Source organism: Lissotriton vulgaris, chromosome 10 (assembly GCF_964263255.1).
Source record: "Lissotriton vulgaris chromosome 10, aLisVul1.2, whole genome shotgun sequence".
NCBI lineage: Eukaryota > Metazoa > Chordata > Amphibia > Caudata > Salamandridae > Lissotriton > Lissotriton vulgaris.
Window position 1 is genome coordinate 703,920,914 of NC_141698.1, and position 26,536 is coordinate 703,947,449.

General features: G+C 47.1%; 1 protein-coding gene across 1 annotated transcript in view; it reads left to right on the forward strand.

Annotated features, from left to right (window-relative positions):
- The window catches only part of CUL2 (cullin 2), a 570,015-nt gene that overhangs the window by 485,558 nt on the left and 57,921 nt on the right, over window positions 1-26,536 (forward strand). The window contains exon 19 of the mRNA XM_086941531.1: window positions 1,419-1,520. Within this exon, the coding sequence (XP_086797657.1) occupies window positions 1,419-1,520 (102 nt within the window). The remainder of the gene's footprint in view (window positions 1-1,418; window positions 1,521-26,536) is intronic.

Sequence of the window (26,536 nt, forward strand, 5' to 3'; positions counted from 1 at the left end):
AGCGTGGGACCCATGATTAGAGTAGGCGCCGAGGCGAGAATTATCGAGTCCACGGACATTGAGCCCAAGACCCTGCCGCGTCGGGACTTGAACCCTGGTCCCGGGCCTGATCTCTGCTTCAGAGTCTGCCGCTTTAACCAGTGAGTCACACTTCTCCACAATATAATGTAAACTCTAGTAACCCGAATGTGTTTGAGCACTTTACATAAGCATTAGTTACATTACACAATATCAGATTAATTTTGGGGGGCATTTTTATAGAGCACAAACTTGAAAGACCCAAAGGTATTGAAGCGCTTCATAAAAGCGCCAATTGCTTTACACAAGATCAGGCTATATATTTTTTGTTTTTGAGGTGCACGAAGATCAAGTAATGCAATCGCTGTCTCTGTTTATTCTTTATTTCCCCTCAACCTGACAAATGAAAGCAGCACTTATCCCTCACACTTACTCCCATGTCGCTGCATGCCCGCCCGCTGCCTCTTCCTGTCGTCCTCCTCTTACAGCTCTAATTTCAAAGCACATTCACAGCAGCTCCCCAGGGACTGTCAGACATTTCTTATTCTATAATGTGAACTCAAGCGACCCAAAGATGTTGCAGTGCTTTACATGAGCACTAGTTACATTACACAAGGTCAGGTTAATTGTTTTAGTATTAGATGCTCAGAGATTAATTGATGCAGACGCTGGCCCTGTTTCTCCATAACCTGACAAATGAGAGCATTTTGTTGTTGTTGGTATGCCAAGTGCTCCTATTCTCGTGGGCTGGTTTCATAGGATGTTGGATACTCTAGTGTTACAGTCGTACGCTGAATGTTGTAGCTCTGTTGACTTGCATTGAGGTACTTGTATTTCCGTCTGTGCATTGAAAAGCCTTGGAATGTGTCCATAAATATTTCCTGAGGCAACCATGTATTCCAGAATCAGACTGCATGACCCAGCTTGTAATGTTTGTATATCTCTCCTTTCCCTGGCGGCACAGCACACAGGATAATGTACTGCATGGTTAAACACTTATAAGGTCCCAAAGGCAAGGCCTATTGGCTATGCCAATGCTTGGTAATACGTTTGTAAGTAGGGATGGTTTTGTTTCTTAGGAGAGTTTGTGTTAGTAATTTACTTAAATCTGGAAAATGTTGTCATGATTGCTACTTTATCAGCTTTGAATAATATGCATTTCTATTGAAAGTAGATTTTGGGGAGAGTAGCCCACTTTCAGAGGAACAAATAAGTAGACCTACCTACACAATGTGGTGATATGATCATCTTTTTAGACTGAAAGTTTGTACAATGACGGTTTATGTTTTTAATTTTGGAATGGTATCCTGTGATGTAAATTATAATGTATTTTTTGCTTAAGAGCCAGTCTCTTATGGATTGTTTAACACATGCTTGCAAATGTTTTTTATTTCTTACAGGAAGACATAGACCTAGAATCCACGTTCTCGTTAAATATGACGTTCAGCAGTAAAAGAACAAAATTTAAGATTACTACACCAATGCAGAAGGACACCCCACAGGTAACTACAGGTGTTAGCTTGTTTGAGCTTGTATATCATTTTATGATGGAACATAATCTAATTACTTTAATGCTCCCCTTGTTTTGGTTTCTAGTTCTCTCCTATTGACTGCTTTATTTCTCGTTGCTAGGAAGGGTACTAAAAGATGTGATTGTAAAATATGTGATCATTGCATTTACTGGTTGTGATAAATGTCCATTGTACAACTTCAGACCACATCACTAAAAATGTCAGTATTTTGCCTTTCTGTTACATATATGCAGACAAGCCTACCACAGCCTTATTATTTGTCTGAAAGATCAGTTGTTGCTTGTGGTTTTGTAGAGGACAAGAGTTGAGACTCGCAACAAACCAACAGAAACAATAATGTATAGTTCATGCTGGTACATTGTCTTTTGAATGTAAAAAGTACTTTAATAACTCAGTGTTACTTAATACTTCACAGCACAATTAGGGAATGCAACACAGGGTTAAAGATCTGCTTTTGATCTTGAGTTGCTCCATCGTTTGGCAAACAGCTCTACCTTCCCTCCCAAATATCCCCTGCTTAAGGATTTCACCAGCAACTCATGTCCATGGTAATCTAATTTGGGACACTGCGCTGGCTAGAGAAAAATGCAGTTCAGTCAGGCACCCCCTAGGCATATATATGCCCAACAGTTGACTTCACTTTTCACTTCATGCGATTATAGTAATGCAATCTTGGCTCCTGCTGCAGTTCTGCTATAAAGTCTCTCATTTGCACACAGTACTCGAGCCCTTCAGTTTCCTGTGTCTGGGAATTTCAGTCTGGGCAGGTGCAGAATGGCGGTGTCTTATGTGCTGATGGGCCCAGTAGTTGAATCCTCGCTATGCCTCCAGAACCTAAATCGGGTTCCTCTTTGATGCCAGTCAAGCACGAAGTTACCCACCAGTTCCTGTGTCATTGACGATGATGCCAGCAGCAGAGGACAACTTTGTTCCTATGGTCCTCCCCAAGCTCAGTCCATCTTGGCCATGACAGAGGTTGTGTCTCAACGCCCTTTCAACACACCTGGCTCCAATTAATTTTGATTCAGTCAAAACCATGCTGTTATCTTGGAGCCGCAGTCCAACATCTTTTCTGCTTGGACTCTGTCCAGAGCCATCCCGCCTTTGGTGATAGTACTGGTAATGAGGGGGAGTACTTTACCCAAATTTATGAAGACAATTGTTTAGCTGGATTTACAGAATGCCAGTGGGTTGGACACTCTCCCAGTGCAACCAACAGAAGAGTATGCCTCCTTCGCCATAGCGATGGGACTAGATGTGGCAGTTTTGGACTTGCAATCGCCCACAATGCAAGTCAAAACCGATATTCTAACAAAGGTTTTGCAAACTTCATCAGAGCTTTTACTCTCATTTAATGAGGCACTGGCTGACACCCAAGGACTCTATCTGCCCTCCAGTGAACAGGCAGGTTGCCAGACACCACAACCCAGCGCTAGGCAACCTGGAGTTTTTCTCGCACAACCAAGCCACTCAGTCAGTCGGTGTCAAATGTTTGCTGGTGGAGGGGGATGTGGTTGGCAAGATCTTGCCCGCAGTCCCAGAGGAATTCCATGCCAATTTGGTTCGAACCATCCAGGATGGTGAAAACACCACAAAGCTTGCTCTGGATTGGACACTACTGACCTTGCTGGCTGAGCAGTTAACACTAGCATGGTGCTTCGGTGACATGCTTAGATGCAATCTATGGGCTTCTTTGGAGATGTGTAAGCCTCTTTAATATGAAAATATCAGTAGGGTAACTGTTCCTGTAAGATTGCATTTCTTATTTAGGAAGTTGTGCCCTCACACACCTGTAAGGGTGTCTTGCATCATCATCGGGCTTTTGCTCCTCATAGGGTCAACGCTGCAATACCCCACAGACCCCGCAAGAGGGCTCTTTGGCAGAGATCTTTCAATCAAATAGCCATAATGGCGAGTGCGGGTGTGTGGGGTAAGTGAGGTGGTGAGTTAGAAATATGTGGAGTACAAAAAACAAATTTATTCTGGGGTTCCCTTGGTAAGGGATAAAGTAATATGTTCATTGTTAGCTCCTATTAATGAGGAGAAAAAATTCAGCGACAGGTGCAGATAGTGTAGGTGGACTTGTTTCACGCCTTAATGGTACAGGCGACCAAAAGAATGATAAAAGAATATTCCTACCCTAAGTCAGGGTCAGGAAAATTAGTGCTGGTATCTAATGATTACCAAAGTATACTCAAACAAAGTTGTGTAAGTGGAGAAAGTATCTAAGAGGGGGTATAACAATTGTGGTTGTCCTACGTTCCAGACCTACAATCGTGAAATTCGGCCCCTTAGGTCAAAGCGGATGACTGCCTCAATGCTGCAGCATTAAATATAGTCAGCGCGGGGTGAAGCATAATCACTGACCCCTTCGTTTGCTAGCCTCTTTAATAGACAGTCCTGTTTGGTGAGAAAGCTGATTTGGAGTTGGAACTCTTTAAAGAAAAACAGGCCACAGAGCATTTCCGAGACATCTATATCACAACATCAAAGAATCCTCACCAGTTTTGACATTTTCAAGGCTACTCCACCAGTTTGGAAAGAACAGGAACCCATTGTAGTGGGTCCAGGGACCTAGTTCGTGTGTGTGGTGTACTGCGTCAATCTGTCAGTATCTACCATAAGAAAGAAAAATTTCTTTCTAGAGTCCCCTCACTCACCGGGGTTGCCCCACGGTGACATGCTTCATCATTGGGGCCATCCCAGTTCTCTACGAAAAGGGGCATGCTGCGACTAGCGACTACGCAGGAGCACTATTTTGTGAAAAGGCTATGTGTGGTGCAAAAGTGTAGTGTGGTGGAGTGGTTGTGAATTAAAAATACCGTGCTAGTGGGCCTAACAATTTATTCTGCTCCTAGCTAGGTAGGTGTTAAAATGGGGTAACACTGTTGTCTAACCTTTAGTTGGGCTAGATCAGTGTCTGAAGGTCAACATGTTTCAAGCTCCCCAAGCTTTTCATCAGGACCATACAGGGTCCAGCCCTGTATATGCCACTCCTATATTTAAATAAATACAGTTGATTAAACTAATGCGCTGTTAATTATAAACATGCGTTTGATACATACGAAATTTGTATATCATTGTGGTATCTGCAAAAGAGAATGACACTGATTAGTGGCAAACTACCCCCTCACTCAGTGGGGGGATCACACATGCAATCTCACATTTGACTATGGCGTGAGTGGGCCTTATACACCATATTGGTGCGTGCAGGCTCTCGGATCCAGTGCAAAACTGTAAAAAAGGTGAAAAAACGTGGTTGTCGTGAATTCACACATGTAAATAACACAGGACTTGATATGACTATAGACAAGACACACAACGTATATACACATATAGTTTCGTCATGGCTGGAAGTATATTTACATTTGATAGTGCCCAATTGCACTTCATGGTCTCAGGCGAGGGCGGAATCACCTCGTGGAAACATTGCTGTAAGAGTTTTAAAAGAATAATTAAAGTAGCGTTTCTTCGGGAAAGGGCGTTTTTTAGTTAGCCCAGTCTGAACCCTAATCGTAAATAAAATAGTAAGTTCATCGTTTTCCGTTTCGTTGTGCTCTACTTACTTCCTTATCAGCGAAACCGCACGGGATTACCTGCTTGATCCTCACCCGACCGCATTCTGACATACATTAGTAGACAGTTCCGAGCTGTCTCCTTAATGTGTTGTTGTGATGAGTTTAATTCAACAAATATGTTCAGGTCTAGGAACACTATGTTGGTTCTACTCATAGAACTTGCAAAGTCTACATAGACAACGTTTTCTTAATCTGGCAAGGCACAGAAGATGAGGCAAACTCTTTCCTCACATGGCTAAATACGCAAGACCCCTTTTTAAACTTTACGAGTTCTATGAGTAGAACCAACATAGTGTTCCTAGACCTGAACATATTTGTTGAATCAAACAAACTCATCACAACAACACATTTTAAGGAGACAGCTCGGAACTGTCTACTAATGTATGACAGTTTTCACCCTCGCCACCTCAAACAGAACCTCCCATTTGGTCAATTCCTGCGACTACGTAGGAATTGCAGTCATAAAAGGGACTACATGATCCAAGCTGAAGATCTGAGTAAAAAACTGAGATGCAGGAACTATCCAAAGAAATTGATAAAAGAAGCAAAAAAGCGGGCAGGAAACAATAACAGAGATGCCCTGCTAGAACCAAAAGAAAAGTCAGAATCAGGAAACATCAGACCTATCTGCATCACCACCTTTAACCAGGTATCAGACACAGTGGCCAAAATAATAAAAAAACATTGGCCCGTGGTCAACAGTGGTGGACTATCAATACCGACTCCAATGTTCAGCCACCGTCGGGGAAAGAATCTGAAAGACTTTCTAGTCCACACTCGGCCTATAATCACAAACCCCTCAGTGAGATCCCAACCACTACCTAGTGGACATTTCCTTGCAACAATTGTAGTGTCTGCCATTTAACCTCGGTTACAAAAACAGTACTTAACAAAAACACAAAGTGGGAAAAAGAGGTTTTTCCAACTGTAACACCTGTGGAGTGGTATACCTGATAACATGCACCTGCAATCTACATTATGTAGGTATGACCACGAGAAAGGTCAGCACCTGCATAGTGGAACACAGGAGCAACATCCGATGTAAACGAGCTACCACCAGAATGACAAACCATTTCATTGAACACAACCACACCCCGAATGATCTGACATGGGTTGTGTTAGAAACAGTGAAAAACAAAGACAATCTGGATCGTATTCTACATGAACGAGAACAGAGATGGGTGTTCAAGCTACATACAGATACCCATGGGCTGAATGATGATATTCCATGGGGCGCTTTCAGGGACTAGTAATTACATAGAAATACTGCAAGCACCAAAAAAGACCTTTAAGGATACCACTGATGAGTTCACCAACAAATCTGAAAACTTTATTGGTAGAAATGGAATATGCGCACAAACAGTCCTATTCCAAATTAAACCATCTTTCCTCCAATCATGGACTGAAATCGTTCACACCGTCTGGTTCTCTAAACAAACGGAGAAATAACTATGATCCAAACCACCCACAAAATATAAATTTGAAAATTTCCCAGATTCAGGTTTTTAAATCTAAAAATACAATTACAACAAAGTGAACTAATTAAGAAAAAACTCTGCATCAACATTTTTCTGACGAGAAACGAAAAGTATAAACGAGTCTAGATACATACTCGTTTAGTCACAAGCATACTCTCCCAACATGGCCGCTACACGTCAGACGTTCTAGCGTTCGGAACGCCAAACCCGGAAGGACAATATTTACTCCGATCTGCCCACTCACCGTCAGTATGCGGTCGGGTGAGGATCAAGCAGGTAATACCGTGCGGTTTCGCTGATAAGGAAGTAAGTAGAGCACAACGAAACAGAAAACGATGAACTTACTATTATATTTACGATTAGGGTTCAGACTGGGCTAACTAAAAAACGCCCTTTCCCGAAGAAACGCTACTTTAATTATTCTTTTAAAACTCTTACAGCAATGTTTCCACGAGGTGATTCCGCCCTCGCCTGAGACCATGAAGTGCAATTGGGCACTATCAAATGTAAATATACTTCCAGCCATGACGAAACTATATGTGTATATACGTTGTGTGTCTTGTCTATAGTCATATCAAGTCCTGTGTTATTTACATGTGTGAATTCACGATAACCACGTTTTTTCACCTTTTTTTTACAGTTTTGCACTGGATCTGAGAGCCTGCACGCACCAATATGGTGTATAAGGCCCACTCACGCCATAGTCAAATGTGAGATTGCATGTGTGATCCCCCCACTGAGTGAGGGGGTAGTTTGCCACTAATCAGTGTCATTCTCTTTTGCAGATACCACAATGATATACAAATTTCGTATGTATCAAACGCATGTTTATAATTAACAGCGCATTAGTTTAATCAACTGTATTTATTTAAATATAGGAGTGGCATATACAGGGCTGGACCCTGTATGGTCCTGATGAAAAGCTTGGGGAGCTTGAAACATGTTGACCTTCAGACACTGATCTAGCCCAACTAAAGGTTAGACAACAGTGTTACCCCATTTTAACACCTACCTAGCTAGGAGCAGAATAAATTGTTAGGCCCACTAGCACGGTATTTTTAATTCACAACCACTCCACCACACTACACTTTTGCACCACACATAGCCTTTTCACAAAATAGTGCTCCTGCGTAGTCGCTAGTCGCAGCATGCCCCTTTTCGTAGAGAACTGGGATGGCCCCAATGATGAAGCATGTCACCGTGGGGCAACCCCGGTGAGTGAGGGGACTCTAGAAAGAAATTTTTCTTTCTTATGGTAGATACTGACAGATTGACGCAGTACACCACACACACGAACTAGGTCCCTGGACCCACTACAATGGGTTCCTGTTCTTTCTGACACAAATTGGAGGCCGACCTAGCTCTGCTATATCCTCCTTCTCCCCCCATTGTTTCCTTACTCCACCAGTTTGACATACCACCCACACCAAGGCCCACTGCCTGAGCAACAGGCATCCCACTCTTTTATGGTCAGGTAGTCAGCAGGCAATGCACACGCCGTCAAGGGCAGGAAACTTTGAAGTCCCTCCCGCCTCCAGCATCTGCCACCAAGCTGCTTTAGATTGCCCTTAAGCGGCACACAGCCATCCTTTGGGAAGCAAGATCAGATATTTCATCCAAGGATGGCCAAAATAATCATCCGATAGGTGGGTCCTCCAGATCTCCTAACAAGTCTGTCATGCCATTCCTTTTCGACCCACCTGATTTCCTACCCACATTCAAATATCTCCAAGGAGCAATTGTCCATCTTGCTCCAAGAAGTGGGGGTTCTTTAGGCCAAAGAAGCCAGAGAGAGAGGTCTGCCCCAGAAAAAGGGACTGGCTTTTACTCACATTATATCCTTGTGCCGAAGAACAATGAATGCCTTCATTCTATTTTTAGAAATTTGCCCTCTGAATACCTTCTATTGGATGGACAAATTTAAGATGCTCAAGGTGGCCCAGATTCTGTCTGCCCTGGGTCCAGGTGACGAAATGGTGGCTTTGGACATGCAATAACCTTATTTACTTGTACACACTCTTCAGTCCAAAGATGCTACTTGGAATTCATCGTAGGCAGGAGCATTTTCAAATTACCATGCTCCCTTTCTGCCCCACCAGGGGCCCAAAAGTGATGGCGGTGGTGACAGCACAACTTCAGAGGTTGGGGATACCAGTTTCCTCTCTTCCTGGATACAGATCTCCAACAAGTCCAGGACTATCAGGCCATGATCCCAATGTTTCCTCCTCTGTCCTGGGCAGTGCCTCTAAGGCTACTGGGCCTCTTGGAATCCAGTATCCTGCTGGAGGACTATGTCTTGTGGCATATTCACACTGCAATGGAACCTGCTGTCTCAGTGAGCCCAGCACCAAGGGAAACTTATTGGATCATATCCAGGTTTTGATGGGGACTTCAAAATGCCTGCAGTGGTGGCTCAACTTCAGTTGGACCAGCGGCAGAACTCTCTCCTTGCCCTACACCCAGCGGCTGGTGGTGACAGAGGCCCCACTTCTGGGATGGGGAGGTCATCTGGGAGAGGTGGAGATCAGAGGACTGGTTGCTAGCCTTTCTCCTGACTCTGAAGGCCTTCTTATGTCCAACAAAGGGAGGCTGGATCAGGTTCTCGAGGACAACACCACTGCCATGTGATATTGCAACAAGCAGGACGGGGTGGGATCTTGAGTTCTGTGCCAGAAGGCACTTCGCCTCAGGAGCTGGTTGGAACAACAGACATTTCTGTGATTGTGAACCACGAGGACAAGATCTTTGAATGCCAGGGCTGACCAGCTCAGTTGGGCGGCACCTGGCGGATCACAAATGGTGGTTCCACTTCTAGGTGGCACAGGCATTTTCCTGCAGTGAGGAGAACCTTGGCTAGATCTTTTCACCACAGCCAAGAACATGCAATGTTAAAACATTTACATGCTGGAGTTTCTAAGAAAGCTATACAAAAGGGGATGATGGACGGAGCGTTTGAGCAAATCAAACACTCACCCCCAGTCAACTGATCTGGGTTTAATCCATCACCATTCTTTAGCTCACTCAGCCACCCCAGTTCAGACATGGCCATATGTAAATCAGTCTGACCCTGTGCCTCATGGGAACAGTCCAGCCCGAACTGCCAAGCCATGTCTTCCCTGGACCGGAAACAAGCATTCTGGGACCGGTTTCGGATTCATAATCCTAATCAGCCAGGCTATCTTGAATCCAGTGGCCAAGTGAGCAAGGGACTCACGTCTGAGCATACCCTGCCAACTTAGGGCGAACAAAGCGATACAAAAGGGGATGATGGACGGAGCGTTTGAGCAAATCAAACACTCGCCCCCAGTCAACTGATCTGGGTTTAATCCATCACCATTCTTTAGCTCACTCAGCCTCCCCAGTTCAGACATGGCCATATACAAATCAGTCTGACCCTGTGCCTCATGGGTACAGTCCAGCCCGAACTGCCAAGCCATGTCTTCCCTGGACCGGAAACAAGCATCCTGCGACCGGTTTCGGATTCATAATCCTCATCAGCCAGGCTATCTTGAATCCAGTGGCCAAGTGAGCAAGGGACTCACGTCTGAGCATACCCTGCCAACTTAGGGCGGAGTTTCCAAGAAGGCACTCCCGTAGAGACGCTTTCCACTTAGAGTGGAGCATTGAAACTCTGTAAGCCTTCCTGCCTCTACCTCTTCTGCCCAGAGTTTTGAAGAAGATCAGGAACGTCCATGCCGAAGTCATCCTATTGGCCCCAGATTTGGGCACGCAGAGTGGCACCTGAAACTTCTGAGCGCGAGCATCAGGCTTCACCTTCAGGAAGACTGTCTGCTATCAGAACAAAAATCATGTCCTTATGGCTGATGTTGTGCTTTTCCATGGCACCTTTTGCCCGGCTCAGTGTAAGGTCTGTAATAAATGTGCAGTAAAACTGTCCACCCAGGTCTTAAGGGCATGGACAGAGCTTGTCAATATCTCTCATTTAAAGCCTCTGTAACCTTGCTGACCATGACCCTCTTGTTTGGATCCCATAAATGGCAGGAAAGCACTTCAAAAATTACAAATAAAATGGCTCATGAAGGCAATTGTGATGATACATCCCTTCTGCTTTGGACAGGGAGGCCAATAATGACATGTATCTGAGAGAGACATCTAGCCGCGGATCCCTTACCTATGAACTTCCAGGCATTAGGCTGTATCAGGAAGATTTTTGATAGCAGTACCCCTACGCGCTGATAGGTGGCTTCAGTCGACTCAGTGTGACGCCATAGGCGTTGGGTTCATCGTCGTCATTGTGACGTCTACCTCGTCTATATAGACGCCGCCCTGGCGCGCTGACGTCAGTTCTTTTCTTTCCATGCCACCCACCGCAGATCCATCGAAGAGAGCTACCCTCCATCACTTTTTGAAAGACTTTTATTGACTTTTTGTCGAGTCTTTTTGGTGTGTAAATGTGCCCAAGAAGACCTCGAGGTTCAAGCAGTACGGCGCCTGTCACCAAGCCATGTCGGTCACGGACCCCTACCTGCTTTGTTTCTGATGCCTGGCACGTGACCTTAATACGAAGTCGTGCTCCGATTGCCGGGCCATGGCGCTGAAGGCTTTGAGGAGTGGAAGGTCCAAGCACCACTCCGGGGATGGTGGTGAAAGTCTTCTTCCTCAAAGTCATCGCGGTCAGGTAAGAAGCACCATAAAAAGCTTGCTTCGCGGAGCTGATATCTTAGTCCGCTCTTCGTTTCCCTCCATTTCTGGGGCTGAGAGCGACCCCCACACAAAACAATTTTATGATGCTATGTGCGCCATATTTGGGTGGCATGACCCTGCCAGGGGGCCCGCAGGCTAAGCTGAAGGACATCACATGGGTTCCGCACCTCCGGCTTCGGCCTCCTCTTGGATCCGGACCAGCGCCGGTCGTACTTCTGCGCCCTTCCCCTTTGTCTCGTCTGAGGCCCTTGGCGTCGCTGGCATCTTCCGGCAGCGCCTCCCCCATTGTCATTCCAGACAACATGATGCCAGTTGGGTGCCCACCGGCACCAACTCAGCCATACGGCTCCCTGCCGTTCAACCTGCCCTATTCTGAAGGGCTAGGAATGGATGATGATGAGGATAGGGAGGGGCAGCAGTATCCCTTAGAAATCCGGCAACCCAATCAAGACCTGGACTGTTATGTGGACCTGGGTGATGCCAGCGGCCTGGACACTTCTCCAGATTCTGGCATGCTGTCTCCCCCAACCTGGCTACGGAGGAGGGGCCTCATTTGCAATGGTGGTGCATAGGGCTCTGAGGTCTTGGACCTGTAGCTTCCTAAGGTTGCAGTCAAGACTAACTACTTGACAGAGGTCCTGCTGCCTGGCATCTCTACCTCCAGTGCCTTGCTGCTTTCAACAAGGCATTGACAGACATTCTACTGGGCACCTGGTCCAAGCCCAGCACAGTGGCTATGAACAGAACCAATGCCCTCCCCCCACTGCCCTTCACCTAGCGACCCAGCTTTCCTCAAACCCCCCCCCCCCAATTCAACCTCACAAAGCTTAATGGTTCAAGCATCCACTTCCCATGACGTGTTCCCTTTCACACACCCCAGGCTGGGCAGCTTCGGTAAGATCTTTTTTTCCACCAGCCTAGCATTGCGATCGGTGAACACCGCATGCCTCTTGAGCCGTTATTCCCATTCGATATGGGATACGGCTGTACAGGTGCTGCCAAGAGCCTCGGAGGACGACCGGCCTCTCCTCTCCCAAACTATTTCAGAGAGATGCAGCGAAGTTTGCCATACGCTGTAGCTTAGACACAACAGACTCTCTAGGCAGAATGATTTCCTTGACTGGGGCCGTAAGGCGCCACGCCTGGCTGAGGACATCTGGATTTTTTAAGGTATGTCCAAGCTAATCTTATGGACCTGCCCTTTAATGGCTCCCGTCCCTTTGGAGACCAGGCAGATGCAGGCTTGAGCACTTTAAGGACTCGTGGGCTACGGCTGAGTCCCTAGGCCTCACCATGTCATCCCAGCCTGTGTCTGCTTTTCACCCCTTTTGTGGCTACAGAAGGGGCTTCCAACCGCACCAACCATATTCCAGCCAGATGGCCCTGCAAGTTCAGCAACACATTTCACCCTGACCCCATGGGTCAGGTGGCCAGAAGTCGAATCAAGCCACAAACCCCTCCTCCATCGCATTGTAAATTGTCCGAAGAGGTTACTCCCTCCTCTTCTAGAGTACCCATGCCGCCAACTTATGATTGGCTGACGGAGGATCACCTTGCCTTACTCCGCGAGGAGGTCAAGACTCTCTTGACCCGGGCCAGAAATAGGCTGTGATTGCTATTCCTGCTATTTTCTGGTTCCAAAAAACGACGGAGGACTTAGTCCTATCCTAGACCTCAGGGCCCACAACTACTTCCGCAAGAAGAAGTACTTCAAGATGCTCACCCTTGCTCAAGTCCTGTCTGCTCTGGACCCGGAAGACTGGATGGTAGCATAGGACTTTCAGGACGCCTATTTCCATATCCCTATCCTGCTGTCTCATCAACACTATCTGTGGTGTACGTTGAGCCACAAGCACTTTCAGTTTACTGTGCTCCCCTTCGGCCTCACCAGTGCCCCTCATGTGTTCACCAAGGTAATGGCCGCAGCCCATCTGCAGATATCCTGTGTCCCAGTCGTCCTCAAACACGAGGACTAGTTGTTGAAGACCGGCTCGAACCAAGCAGTCATCTCCCACCTCCAGACTACGCTGAACCTCCTGCATTCGCTGGGGTTCACTATCAACGTGCTGAACTCACACTTGACTTCTTCTCAGACGCTCCCTTTTATTGGAGCAGTTCTGGACACAGTGCAGTTTCTGATTTTTCCTCCTGAGTGGCGAGTCCATGATATTCAGGCTGTGATACAGATGTTTCAGCCTCTATCCTGGATTTTGGTGAGAATGACTCTGAGGCTGTTGTGCCTCATGGCCTCCTGCATCCTGCTGGTGGACCATGCCAGATGGCACATGCAAGCTCTGTAGTGGGGTCTGAATTTCCAATGGGCACAGCAACCGGGAGATCTCACCGACCTGATTCAGATATCGGAGGGCTCCTCGAATGACCTACGGTGGTGGTTGACAAACCGGGATTGAGTCAGAGGCAGATCCCTCTCCCTTCCCCACCCAGATCTCACAGTAGTGACAGATGCGACCCTTCTGGGATGGTGCGGCCATCTAGGAGAGGTGGTGATCAGAGGACTCTGGTCTCCCGCAGAACCCAAGCTCCATATCAACCTGTTGGAGCTTTGTGCGATCCGATTGGCACTTAAAACCTTTTTACCATCCCTCAAGGGAGGGCTAGTTCAGGTGTTCACTGACAAGACAACCTCCATGTCGTACTACAGCTAGCAGGGCAGATTGGGGTCGTGAACCCTTTGTCAGAGGCCTTGTGTCTCTGGACTTAGCTGGAACAGGGCATTTCCATGGCAGATCAACATTTAGCCAGTTCTCTGAACGCCGAGAGGACAAATTCAGCCATTGGTGCTTCTTGGATCACGACTGGTGTCTTCATCCAGAGGTGGTGCAAGGACTTGTTCAACAGTGGGGAGAGCCTTGGTTAGAGCAGCTCACCTCCAAAGAGAACGCGCAATGTAAGCAGTTTTGCGAGTTGGAGTTTCCAAAGCACCTTTTTCTCTACGACGCTTTTTTGTCACGAGTGGAGCACAGGTCTCCTGTATGCCTTTCCACCAATACAACTCCTGCCCAGAGTGCTCAAAAAGATCTGGAGTGACGTGGCCCAAGTCATCCTTGTAGCTCTGGACTGGGCATGGAGAGTCTGGTATCGCAAGCTTCTTTCAATGAGCATCGATCCTCTGATGAAGCTGCCCCTTCTGAAGGATCTTCTGTCGCAGCAGCAGCGGAAGGTCCTCCACCCAAACCTGTCCACTGGCTGCCTTCTTGCGTGGAGATTGAGCAGCAACAGTGGACAGCTTTAGACCTTCCTAAGTCTGTGAAGTTATTCTGACAGCCCTCCACGAAGGCGGTATATGCCTGCAAGTATTTTGTAAATACTTAACTATCCTGTTTTAGATTTAAACCTTTAATAACTGATCAAATCCCACCGAAAGGGAAAAAGCCCTCACTGGTGTAAACATATAAACAGTGAAAAAACACCTGCACAACCACAAACTAAATGCCATTCAAAGAAAGGAAAATTAAAGTGAAAGTAGTTATTATTTCTTCCTGAAGGGGCCACTGCAATGTAACTTTGTTATACAAGGTATCAGCAAGAAAGACTGAGCTAACATTTTGATTGTGTTTTGTTGTTTAGAAACGTCACTTCAATAATTTCTTCTTCCTTTTGCTTTTTTTTATTTTTCTGGTCTTTGACATAAAGATGCAGGGTTTAAAAGCATGTTTTAGGGTTTATATAATTATTTTATAAATTGTACAGTATCAGGAAATATCAAAATCATATTTAATGTTTTGGTTACATTTGATTCTTTCACTTTTTGGTAAAATGACTTGTTTAATTAGAATCTTTCCAAATATGTACCATCACATTTACCCACGGAAAATGGGTGAAACCCTTTGATACATCATCTCCATTTTCTAGCGAGTCCGAATTGATAGCAAGGTGTAGTGACAGGTATATGTGAAAAGAATGCTGTCAACAAGCATCTGGGATACTGTACAGAATGGTCTGTTGACCCCTTGACTGCCTCTCTATCAGATATCCTTCTTTTCATTCTCTCTTTGGCCCAGTAGGGCTCTGCTCTGGGAACTCTGAAGGGCTACCTTTTGGTCCTGTCTGCTTTTTTTTCGGCTGCCAGATCAGCCATCGCTTTTTAAATCACCTCTTGTACAGAGATTTTTGAAGGGGCTTACCCATCTCTTTCCCTCTTCTTCTTTTATTATGCCCCGGAGACCTTACTTTGGTCCTTACCTTTTTGATGTGTGCACAGTTTGAACTTCTGCACAGTTGCCCCTCCCGCTGCTCACTATCAAAACAGCCTTTTTAGTGGCAATATCTTCTGCCAGGACGGTTAGCGAACTGCAGGCACTGACATCTTCGTCTCCTTACCTGACCGTCTACACAGACAAAGTAGTGCTCCGCACGAGGCATCTTTTTTTGCCTAAGGTGGTAACACCTTTCCATCAGGGACAATCCATTACCTTGCCTACATTCTTTGCACCTCTGCATTCTTCCAAGGAAGAGGAGCATCTTCACCTTCTGGACCCAAAAAGAGCATTATCGTTCTACCTTGATTGCATGAAAGAGTACCGGGTGGATGACCAACTCTTTGTAAAGTACATTGAAACAAAGAAGGGGCACACAGTTCAGAAGAGGACCAATTTTCTGCTGGATCATCCTGCTTTTGAAAATATGTTACGCCATGGCGAAGAAACAACCTCCTGAAGGCCTTGGGGCCCATTCTACCAGGGCGAAGGCAACTACCACAGCTTTTTAGCATGATGTCCTGATTCGTAACATCTGCCAAGCAGCCACGTGGGCATCTCTTCAAACGTTCGCCAGACACTACTGCCTGGATTCTCTGGTCCGCAGGGAGGGCCAATTTGGTCTCTCCGTCTTGCTGGATTTCTTGGTTTGAAACTGTTCCACAGTCCCACCGCCGAGGATGGTATTGCTTGGGTATCTGTTCTAAGGTAAGAAATATATGTCTAGATGTCTCTATCAGATGGACAAGTTACTTACCTTAAGTAACACCTTATCAGGTAGAGACATTATCTACCCACAGATTCCTTACCAACACACCCATCCTCCCGCACTGCGGATTAGTTTTAGTGTCATGGCTGTTTTACCCTTCAGGGCCCTAGTTGTTTTTGGCACACCCAGGTCAGTCACTTCATGGCTCCACACTTCTGGCGTGGAAAGTCATGAAAAGCACTGACATCAGCGCACCGGGGTGGCGACTATATAGATGCAAACGCACGAGGTACTGCTATCAAAAATCTTCCGGCTCCAGCCTGACGTGTGGAAGTTCAAAAGTAAGGAATCTGCGGCTAGATCATGTCTCTACCAGAAAAGGTGTTACCGTAGGTAAGTAAATAGTCCATCAGTGGACATTTATTTTGTCTCTTCAAGAGCTGCTTCTCCATATGAACCACTCTTAAATTAGAGCAATCGTAATTGTATGAACTCTAAAGCCACAGTGCTACACAACAGATCTACTTTGTTCAAGACAGAACACACCACAAAAATGTGTACATTCACAGACGGTGGTATGAAAGTACTTCTCCATTCATTAAGGCTTAAGGCAGTCTCCTAATGGAATTGGTTAGGAGTCAAACATTTTGGTGGAAAGTGGTAAATAGATTATAGCCCTCAATAAATATCTGCAAGAATACCAGATGTTTAATCTGTCTTCGGATGACCCCTTTTTTCGTAACAGGAACATGGCTGGGGTAAAGATTTCCCTCTTCAACATTCTTCCTCCATTGAACTGATGCTAATTGGGCCCTGAACTCTGAGCTCTGCCTGCTTGCTCCACATAACCAGAGCCTTCCCTGTGGGGTATATCTGCTGCAGAGCAAGTGTCTGGGCTGATTTTAAAGCTATACACCGATTTATAATAAAAGGGTTTGCATCTAGCTGTCTTTATGCCCTAAAATGTGAGGCTAGAGCCCAGAGAGCTTTCTAGCACCTGGCATAGATGAAGATATCCTCAGAATTGTGAAGCATAATCTTTCTGTTAACAGAGAAGAACTAATCTTACTCACTGCCTCTTACCTCCCTTTTTAGGCCAAAGCCTGGTTGCTTATGACTTTTTGGAGACATTCTGAAAGCTAACCTAGGAATACATTATGCCATTGCTTACCATTTGCTTTGTGGTTTGTAACTCAAATTTGTTTGATTTCTATTTGTTTTAGGCTGTCCAGCCTGCCCCTGGAGCATAGCCACTTGAATCCACTATGCGCCCCTCCACTCTACAAAAAATACTGTGCTCCTCTCAGCGCCCCTCCAAGCTACTCCGCCACTTTACTGTTCTCTGCTCTACAACATTTTACTCCACTCTGCCTCCCTACAGCATTCTTTACCACTTCAGTTTAATCCCCTTCATTCTACATACCTCCCTTTTTAGGCCAAAGCCTGGTTGCTTATGACTTTTTGGAGACATTCTGAAAGCTAACCTAGGAATACATTATGCCATTGCTTACCATTTGCTTTGTGGTTTGTAACTCAAATTTGTTTGATTTCTATTTGTTTTAGGCTGTCCAGCCTGCCCCTGGAGCATAGCCTATTTACTGTATTTTTCAGAGTGCTAGCTCTCTTTAAACAGGCCTTTTAAATCCTGTTCTTATCTTGTCACATTTGCTGTGCATTCAAAGACAGAGGTCAAATGTCAGACTCCGTGTTCCAAGGCAGCTGGGTGTTTACTTTTCTTAGTCTGATTTCATAGTGATAGGATTTATCTTAAAATCTGGGGGTGTAAAAAGAAACACAACAACATTTAAATATCTGTAAATTAACTGTGCCATCATATCAGAATTAGTGGAGCACTTTTTTTTGTAATGTGGTTGAAACAAATATTTTAATACAATCAAAGCAGATCAGTACACTCAGTCATGCCATTTCCACTCATCATCGTTTGTGTGCTGTATAGTTATTTCAAATGTAATAGTTATCTCAATTGAAAATGTGTTGTCTGTAATGGCACTGCACTACCACTCCATGCATACTCTACTCTACTCCACTTCATGCCACTCTACACCCTCCATTCTACGACATCCACGCCACTCTACAAAACTCCCCTCTACTGTACTGCACTCTATGCCATTTAACTCTGCCACTTAATTCTGACACACTACGACATTCCAATCTAACACATGCTATGCCACTTAACTCTATGAAATTCTACTCTGACACTACTCCATTCTACGGCATTATATGACATACCATTCTATGACACTTATGCCACTTTACTCTGCAACACTTTACGCCACTCCCCTCTAGGCCATTCTACCCCTCGCTACCCCTCGCTATGCCACTCCACTCTGACATCCTATGCCACTCTACGACCACTTTACTCCAGTGTATGCTATGCCGCTCCAACTATGCCCCTCCACTACATCACTACACTCTGACACTCAACTCCATTCTACCCCATTCTATTCCAATCCACTCTACACTCCTCCACTCTGTCGCCTAATTCTAGGCCTCTCCACACGGACTCTACACCATACTATGATGCTCCACACTCTGACACTACACTCTGTCACTCCACTCCTACACAGCACTCTGACACACTATATCCTTCCACACCGCTTTATTCCACTCTACAACACTTTACTCAGCTTTACGACCGTCTCTTCCACACCACACTACGCCCCTCCACACTGACACTCCACAACACTTGAATCCACTATGCGCCCCTCCACTCTACAAAAAATACTGTGCTCCTCTCAGCGCCCCTCCAAGCTACTCCGCCACTTTACTGTTCTCTGCTCTACAACATTTTACTCCACTCTGCCTCCCTACAGCATTCTTTACCACTTCAGTTTAATCCCCTTCATTCTACATAACTGCATTCTATACCATTCCAGTCTACGACACTCTACTCTCTTCCACTCCACAATACTCCACACTGACACTCCACACCATTAACGTTTAGCCATGATGAACAGCAGCCACACTGGTGTGAACAGCAGCTGTGCTGATGTGGAACATGGCTAAAAAACATTGGCATAGCCATTAACTCTAGGGCCGGTTGACCTGGCGAACAAAATAGGACGCTACCTGCCTGGGCGATGTCGGAGATCCAGTAACCAGTGCCTGCTTCGCAGCCAGAAGATCAGGAAAGTCAAAATGGGGGGCAGCGCTTTTTCCTATCTGGACCCCAAACACTGGAATGAGCTTCCGGAACAAATCCGTTCCTGCCACAATTTAAGAAGATGCTTAAGACATGGTTATTCTAAGTGAGTCTGTTCCACCTGCCCTCCTTTCGGGCGCCGAGAGATCCCCTTGGGAATGATTTGTGCGCCTCACAAATGAGTGTAATAATAATAGATGAGACATATTTGCTTTGTCACTGATTGTTGGAAACAAGCTCCATGATTGTAATTTGTGCTGCTGGGCTAAGCCAAAGCACAAGCTAAAGTGCCAGGTACAGATTGAAAAAGGGTAGATAAGTACAATTAAGGCCTGAGATTTAATTGGTCATCTGCATTCTTCCCCTTCTGCAGCTGGGCTGGTGCTGGGTCATAAAACATTGTGGACTTGTATACCAGTAATCTGATTAATATGTTAGATGAGGGCTCTTTATTGATTGAACTCTTCTGAATACAAGACTAGAGCTTTGTAGCTGCCCCAGGAATGAGAGAACTAAAAGACAAGTGCTGGCCATAAAATTCAAAACTCTTAGGGGATCGCAGTAACATGACTAATATCTGAAAGAAACACGTAGTGATAGATTCCTTACCTTAGAATTACCCCCAGGCGTCAGATTGGATCCGGAAAGTTTTGGTCCGCAGTACCCCTGCTTCGTCAGTAGGCGTCATTGTGCGGCTCCGTGTGCGTCGTTGGTGCCGGGATGGCGTAGCTGGAGCTACTTAGACGTCAGTTATTTTTTTCAGCGTTAGCAAGCGCCGATCCGGGAAGAGCTAGTACCCCCAGTCACTTTTTGACTGAGTTTTTCGAGGCCTTTTGTCTCATTTTCTTAAGTCACTCGATTGACTCCTGGTGTTGTAGGGATGCCCAGCTTCCAGAACTGTGGAGACTGTCACCACATGTTATCGGTGACGGACCCACACTGCGTGTGTATCTACTGCCTGGGGCGCGACCATGACTCAGTCATGCCCGGACTGCTGGGCCATGGCACCGAAGACTTTGCAGGAGCGGTCACTAAAGTTCCTGGAAGTCCGGCAGTCGGCTCCGCGGTGCTCAAGATCCCGTTCCCATGGGAGGTCGAGGGACCGGTCGCGGAGCAGTCACCATCATTCCTCTGGATCTTAGTCTTCGCACTCGGGGTCAGGTAAGTCGAAGCATTCCAAAAAGAAGTCAAAGAAGTGTTGTTGCTCCCCGACTCCCCATCGCGGCTGAGGGTGTAGGTGGTGCCACCCCAGCGGCTGCAGCGTCACCGCCGGCCTACCCACATTTTCCGGGTCCGTCGGCGACGGCAGCACAGGTACAAGAGTGTCTTGCTGCCATGGCGCGACTCTTTGCGCCGTCTGGTCCCGCCGGTGCACCTACAAGCCCAGCAGGCTCGACTGGGCGCCCTGTTCTTCCATCGCCGGCGGCTCCAGCGCCGCAGGACCCCCTGGGATCCGAGATCGAACCCCAGTCGACGCCGGTTGACCTAATAATGCCTCCATTGACGTCGACCCCACCGGCACCACCACCAACGTTGCTTGCTCCATGGGACGACGTCGTCCTCAGTTTCAGCCCTGAACCGGACATGGTGCCGATCAGCGTTGATTCTGACGCTGATGGGGTCCTTTTTTCCCTATGTCCATTCTCCTTATTGGGCAGATGATTTGGGGGATGCCAGTGGTCTTGACACCTCACCTGACCTCTTTGGAGCCCTTGCTGCCCTTTAATGAAGCACTGACTACGGAAGCGCCCTCTACGCAGGAACGTCAACCAAGCTCCTGAGACGGCTGCAACGCATCCAGAATGCCTCGGTGCGACAGATCCTCGACATCCCCTGACCCAGCCAGACCACACCCCACTTGAGAGACCTACACTGGTTCCCCATCAACAAGAGGATAACCTTCAAGCTCCACGCACACAAGGCCCTCCACAACGCCGGCCCAGGCTACCTCAACAGATGACTCCGCTTCTACACCCCTACCCGCAAGTTCCGCCGGTCTCACCCTCACCACAGTCCCCCGCATCCGAAGAACAACCGCTGGCGGCAGATCCCTCTCCGCCAAGACCTGAAACACCCTCCCCACCAACCTACTGCAGACCCAAGATCTACTGGCCTTCAGAAAACTTCTCAAGACCTGTCTCTTCGATCAGTAGCAGCACCCTAGGGCTGCGGTTGGTAAACACTGCATGCCTCTTGGGCCATTATTCCCACTCTCTGTGGGACACGGTTGCACAGGTGGTGCCTAAGTGTCCGGAGGAGGCCCGGACAGTACTCTCCCAGGCTATTGCAGCTGGGAGAGACGCAGCTAAATTCACCATACGTTGTGGGCTTTACACCGCCGACTCACTGGGCAGGGCGATTTCCACGACTGTGGCGCTTAGGTGCCTTGCCTGGTTGAGGACAACTGGCTTCTCACGGGACGTCCAGAACTGATGGACATGCCCTTTGATGGCATTCGCCTTTTTGGCCATAAGGCAGATAGTGCATTGGAGCGCATTAAGGACTCCCAGGCTACGTCCAAGTCCTTGGGCCTGTCGGCCACTCTGCCTCCTCCACCTTCTGCCTTTCGCTCCTTTCGTGGCCACGGAAGGGGTGCCCCACCACTTTCGCTCCAGAGCCACAAGCTGCTGCAACAACATCAGCGCGGCCGTGGATGTGGAAACTGTCGAGGCTTTTCAGGGGGCCAGCAGGCGGGTCAGTCCACCTCCACCCCCGCAGCATCCACTGCAAAGCTTTCCTAGTCCGCACTTTCAGACTCCTCAAATGCCAGTGGGCGGCAGAATTCGCCATCATCTCCCCCACTGACGCAACATCACCTCGGACAAGTGGTTGCTGCAAATTGTCCGAAGGGGCTACTCCCTCCCCTTCAAGATTACCCCTCCAGCCATGCCACCTCAGTACCACCGCATGTCGGGGGACCATCTTGTGCTTCTTCAGCCAAGAGGGCCATTGAGCGCGTTCATGGGCCAGAAGTAGATCGTGGTTGCTATTCCAACTACTTTCTGGTCCCCAAGAAGGACAAGGGCCTGCGTCCTATCATGGACCTCAGCCAACCGGAAGGAGAAGTTCAAGATGTTGATGCTAGCTCAGGTCTTGTCTGCCCTTGGTTCGCTCCCAGCAGTCATCTCCTACCTCCAGACTACGGCCAACCTCCTTCATTTGCTGGGTTTTTCTATCAACGTGCTGGTCGCACCTGCTTCCCTCTCAGAAGCTCCTCTTAATCGGAGCGGTTCTGGATTCGGCACCGTTTCAGGTTTATCCTCCCGAACAGCGAGTCCCGGATATTCAGGCTATGATTCCGATCTTTCAAACTCTATGCCAGGTTTCGGTCAGGATGACGCTCTGGCTCCTGGGCCTGATGGCCTCCTGCATTCTACTGGTAGATCATGCCAGGTGGCGTATTTGGGCTCTGCAGTGGGATCTGAAGTTCCAGTGGGCGCAGCATCAGGGCAACCTGTCCAATCACGTCTAGATCTCGGAGGGCACTGCACGACACTTGCTGTTGTGGCTCACGAATCGCAATTGGGTCAATGCAGATCCCTCTCCCTTCCCCAACCGGAACACACAGTTGTGACTGACGCGTCCCATCTGGGTTGGGGTGGCCATATGGGAGAGGTGGAGAACAGAGGCCTCTGGTCTCCGCCGGAGACCCTGCTCCATATCAACCTTCTGGAGCTTCGGGCAATCCGACTTGCACTGAAGGCATTCTTTTCTTTGGTCGTGGGGAGAGTAGTGCAGGTGTTCACATACAACACCACCGCCATGTGGTACTGCAACAAACAGGGCGGGTGGGGCCTTGGACCCTATGTCAGGAAGCTCTGCGCCTCTGGACATGGCTGGAACATGAAGACATTTCCCTGGTGGTTCAACACCTGGCAGGTTCTCTCAATGCCAGGGTGGACGAACTCAGCCACCGGTGAATGATGGATCACGAATGGCGTCTGAACTCTGACGTGGCACAAGGTCTCTTTCAGCAGTGGGGAGAGCCTTGGTTAGATCTATTCGCCACCGAAGAGAACGCGCAATGTCATCAGTTCTAAGTGTTGGACTTTCTAAGGCGGCACTCGCTAGGCAACACTTTTCCTCTCGAGTGGAGTTGCGGTTTACTATACGCCTTTCCGCCTATACCACTTCTACCCAGAGTGCTAATGAAGATCAAGCGCAACCGGGCCCAAGTTATTCTTGTGGCTCCAGACTGGGCTTGAACAGTATGGTATCCCGAGCTACTCTGCATGGTGATCGATCTCCCGCTCCGACTGCCTCTTTGGGAGGATCTTCTGTCGCAGCAGCAAGGGAGGGTCCTCCACCCGAATCTGTCCAGCCTCCTCCTCCGTGCGTGGAGATTGAGCTGCAGCAGTTGATGCCTTTCGACCTGCCTCCCGAAGTCTGTGATATCTTCGCAGCAAGGCGTCCCTCTTCTATTTCTCCTCTTTTTCCCCAGCAGGGCTCTGCTCGGCCATTTCAGCCTTTTTACGTCTTCCAGATCAGCCTTCCCTCATCTTACTCATCTTTTCCCTCCTGTTCCTTTCATAATGCCTCAGTGGAACTTGATCCTCGTGCTGACCTATCTGATGTGTGCTCCCTTTGTGCCACTTCAACTGTCCTCTTCGTCTGCTAACCTTGAAGACTGTTTTCTAGGTCGCCTCTGCCAGAAGAGTGAGTGAGCTCCAGTCTCTTTCTTCTAAACCTCCTTTCTCTCTGTCCATCCGGACAAAGTTGTTCTAAGGTCTCGTCCATCTTTTCTGCCAAAGGTTGTCACTGCCTTTCACATCAGACAGACCATCACTTTGCCCACTTTCTTTCCGCCTCTGAAACCCTCTAAAGAGGAAGGAGAGATTCTCCACTGTCTGGTCCCAAAACATGCACTTTCATTCTACCTTAACGATTCCTTATGTGCAAGTTCTTACCCTAATTGGGCTCCAATCAATTGCTTGAAGATACTGGACCTTCACCCTCATCCATTGTACTGATATTTTTATATCCACTGACCTAATCTTTTCTTCCCCCTCCTAGTCCTGATATATATATATTTTCAACTCCTGTGATGTGTTGCACTCTTTTTAACTGTTTCTTTTGATATGTATTTGACGCCTGCCTAACCTTGACCTTCCGTAATTGTAAAGCGCTCTGATATTCCTCTGGATCATGTTCGCGCTATATAAAACTTTATAAATAAAATAAATAAATGACATTTGTCAGGCAGCTACGTGGGCCTCGTTGCATACGTTTACCAAGCATTACTGCCTGGACTGCCAAGCCCGGAGAGACAGCTTCTCTGGCCATTCTGTTCTCCAGGACTTTCTGGTGTGATCTTGTTTAGCAGACCCACCTCCGGGGTTGGTATTGCTGAGGTATCTATTCTAAGGTAAGGAATCTATCACTACTTGTTTCTTTCAGATGCACAAGTTATTTACCTTTGGTAACGATATATCTTTAAGAAACATTAGTAGTGATAGATTCCTTACCGCCCCACCCATCCTCCCCGTTCTGCGAACTGATTCCTAGGATTAAGGTCTTCCCTTTCAGGGCCTTAGTTTCATGGCACCAGTGGTCAGGTGTGGGTGCATTTAAGTTACTCCAGCGATGCCATCCCGGCGCAACTAATCACGCTGATCCCAATGACGACGCCTACCGATGTGCAGGGGTACTGCTGATAAAAACTTTCCGGATCCAGTCTGACGCCTGGGGTTAATTCTAAGGTAAGGAATCTATGACTACTAATGTTTCTCTACAGATATATTGTTACCGAAGGTTAGTAACTTGTGCATTAGATGCATGTAAAATTTTCTGACCAGTGATCCATAATTCTTATATCGGGCTGGAATTGCCCTGATATTGTATAAACTATCCTCTACCAGGTGGGGACACAATCAAGTTATCTTGACATAGAATGAACTATTATCTGAACTTAGAGCTGTGTGTAGTTCGTTGTTGTTATGTAAGTCTGTAAAACACATTTTCACCATATATTAGCTTCTCCCTGCATCCACTTTTACAGCTATCCTCAAACAAGTTCACAATTTTCAGGATAATTCAGACTTTTAATTGGTTAATATGCTTCCTGACGGCCTTGAGTTGCAGACAGTGATGGAGAAGGATCAACATCAGTCTCCCATACGTCTGCAACACATACGAAAAGGAAGAGCCTTCTCAGTAGCAGAGCTTTGTGAAGAGAGGTCGAGGTTATTGGAAGGGCGGTTTGTTAGTGATCAGTGCTCTGAAATCTTCTGATCCATTATATGCTGCATTTGAAAAGACAGTATGCATTTCATCATCTCCCAAATCTGAATGCACCAGTGTGTGCTCTACGTCTTCTCAGATAGTGCTGCCAAACTGTCCTACTCTTCCACCACTACCCCCAGCTCCACCGCCTCCTCCTCTGGCACCACTTCCAAAAGTGCGATATTTCTCCACCTCAACCTGTTGAAGCATCTCTTCCGAGGCCTAGAGTTTCTCCACGACTATCGCGTTGGAGAGTTCGCCATCATTCGCGCCACTGCAGGCACCACCACAGGTCTTGGCATTCTTCGTTTCTACCATCCTCCAGATGCTCTCACCATCATCATGTGTTTAGATCTAGGTCACGTACAAGGTCAAGACTCCATTCAACCGACTATTCCACCTCCTCTTCCAGCACAGGAAGATACTCTCAAATGCTGTTGTACTCTCCACAACCACAGGTTTCTCCAGTGGATGATGTCACTAACTTCTAAGAGGTCCTGGTGAGAAAAGCTGTGAAGTAAAACATCTCAATATCTCTTCCAATACCATCCACATTGGACATATTTGAGACACTTCTCCACTGATAAACGTCCAGGCCTCTCCTCCTTTTGGTTCCCGGTCTGTTGGAACCAGCGATGGGCTTATTCCTTACTCCAGCTTGAGCAAAGTCTGCTCCATCATGGCTACAAAAGAAATGCAGACTTCGAGAGCAGAATCGACTCTCCGCTTCGCCCCACTCCTTGATTCTGTGGTTATCCTGGCAGCTAAAAAACATCATGTTTGATGCATATGGGCTGCATACCACACACTGTTGCATTAGATCACCATCTGGTGGTGGGCCCGGATGATTACACTTTGTTGTTGTCTTGGAAGAGTCTTTGCTGCTGCATGACTCCTCCCTTAGACCGTAGTGCGCATGGTTATCAACTCAATCGTCAGATTTTTTTTTTCAGC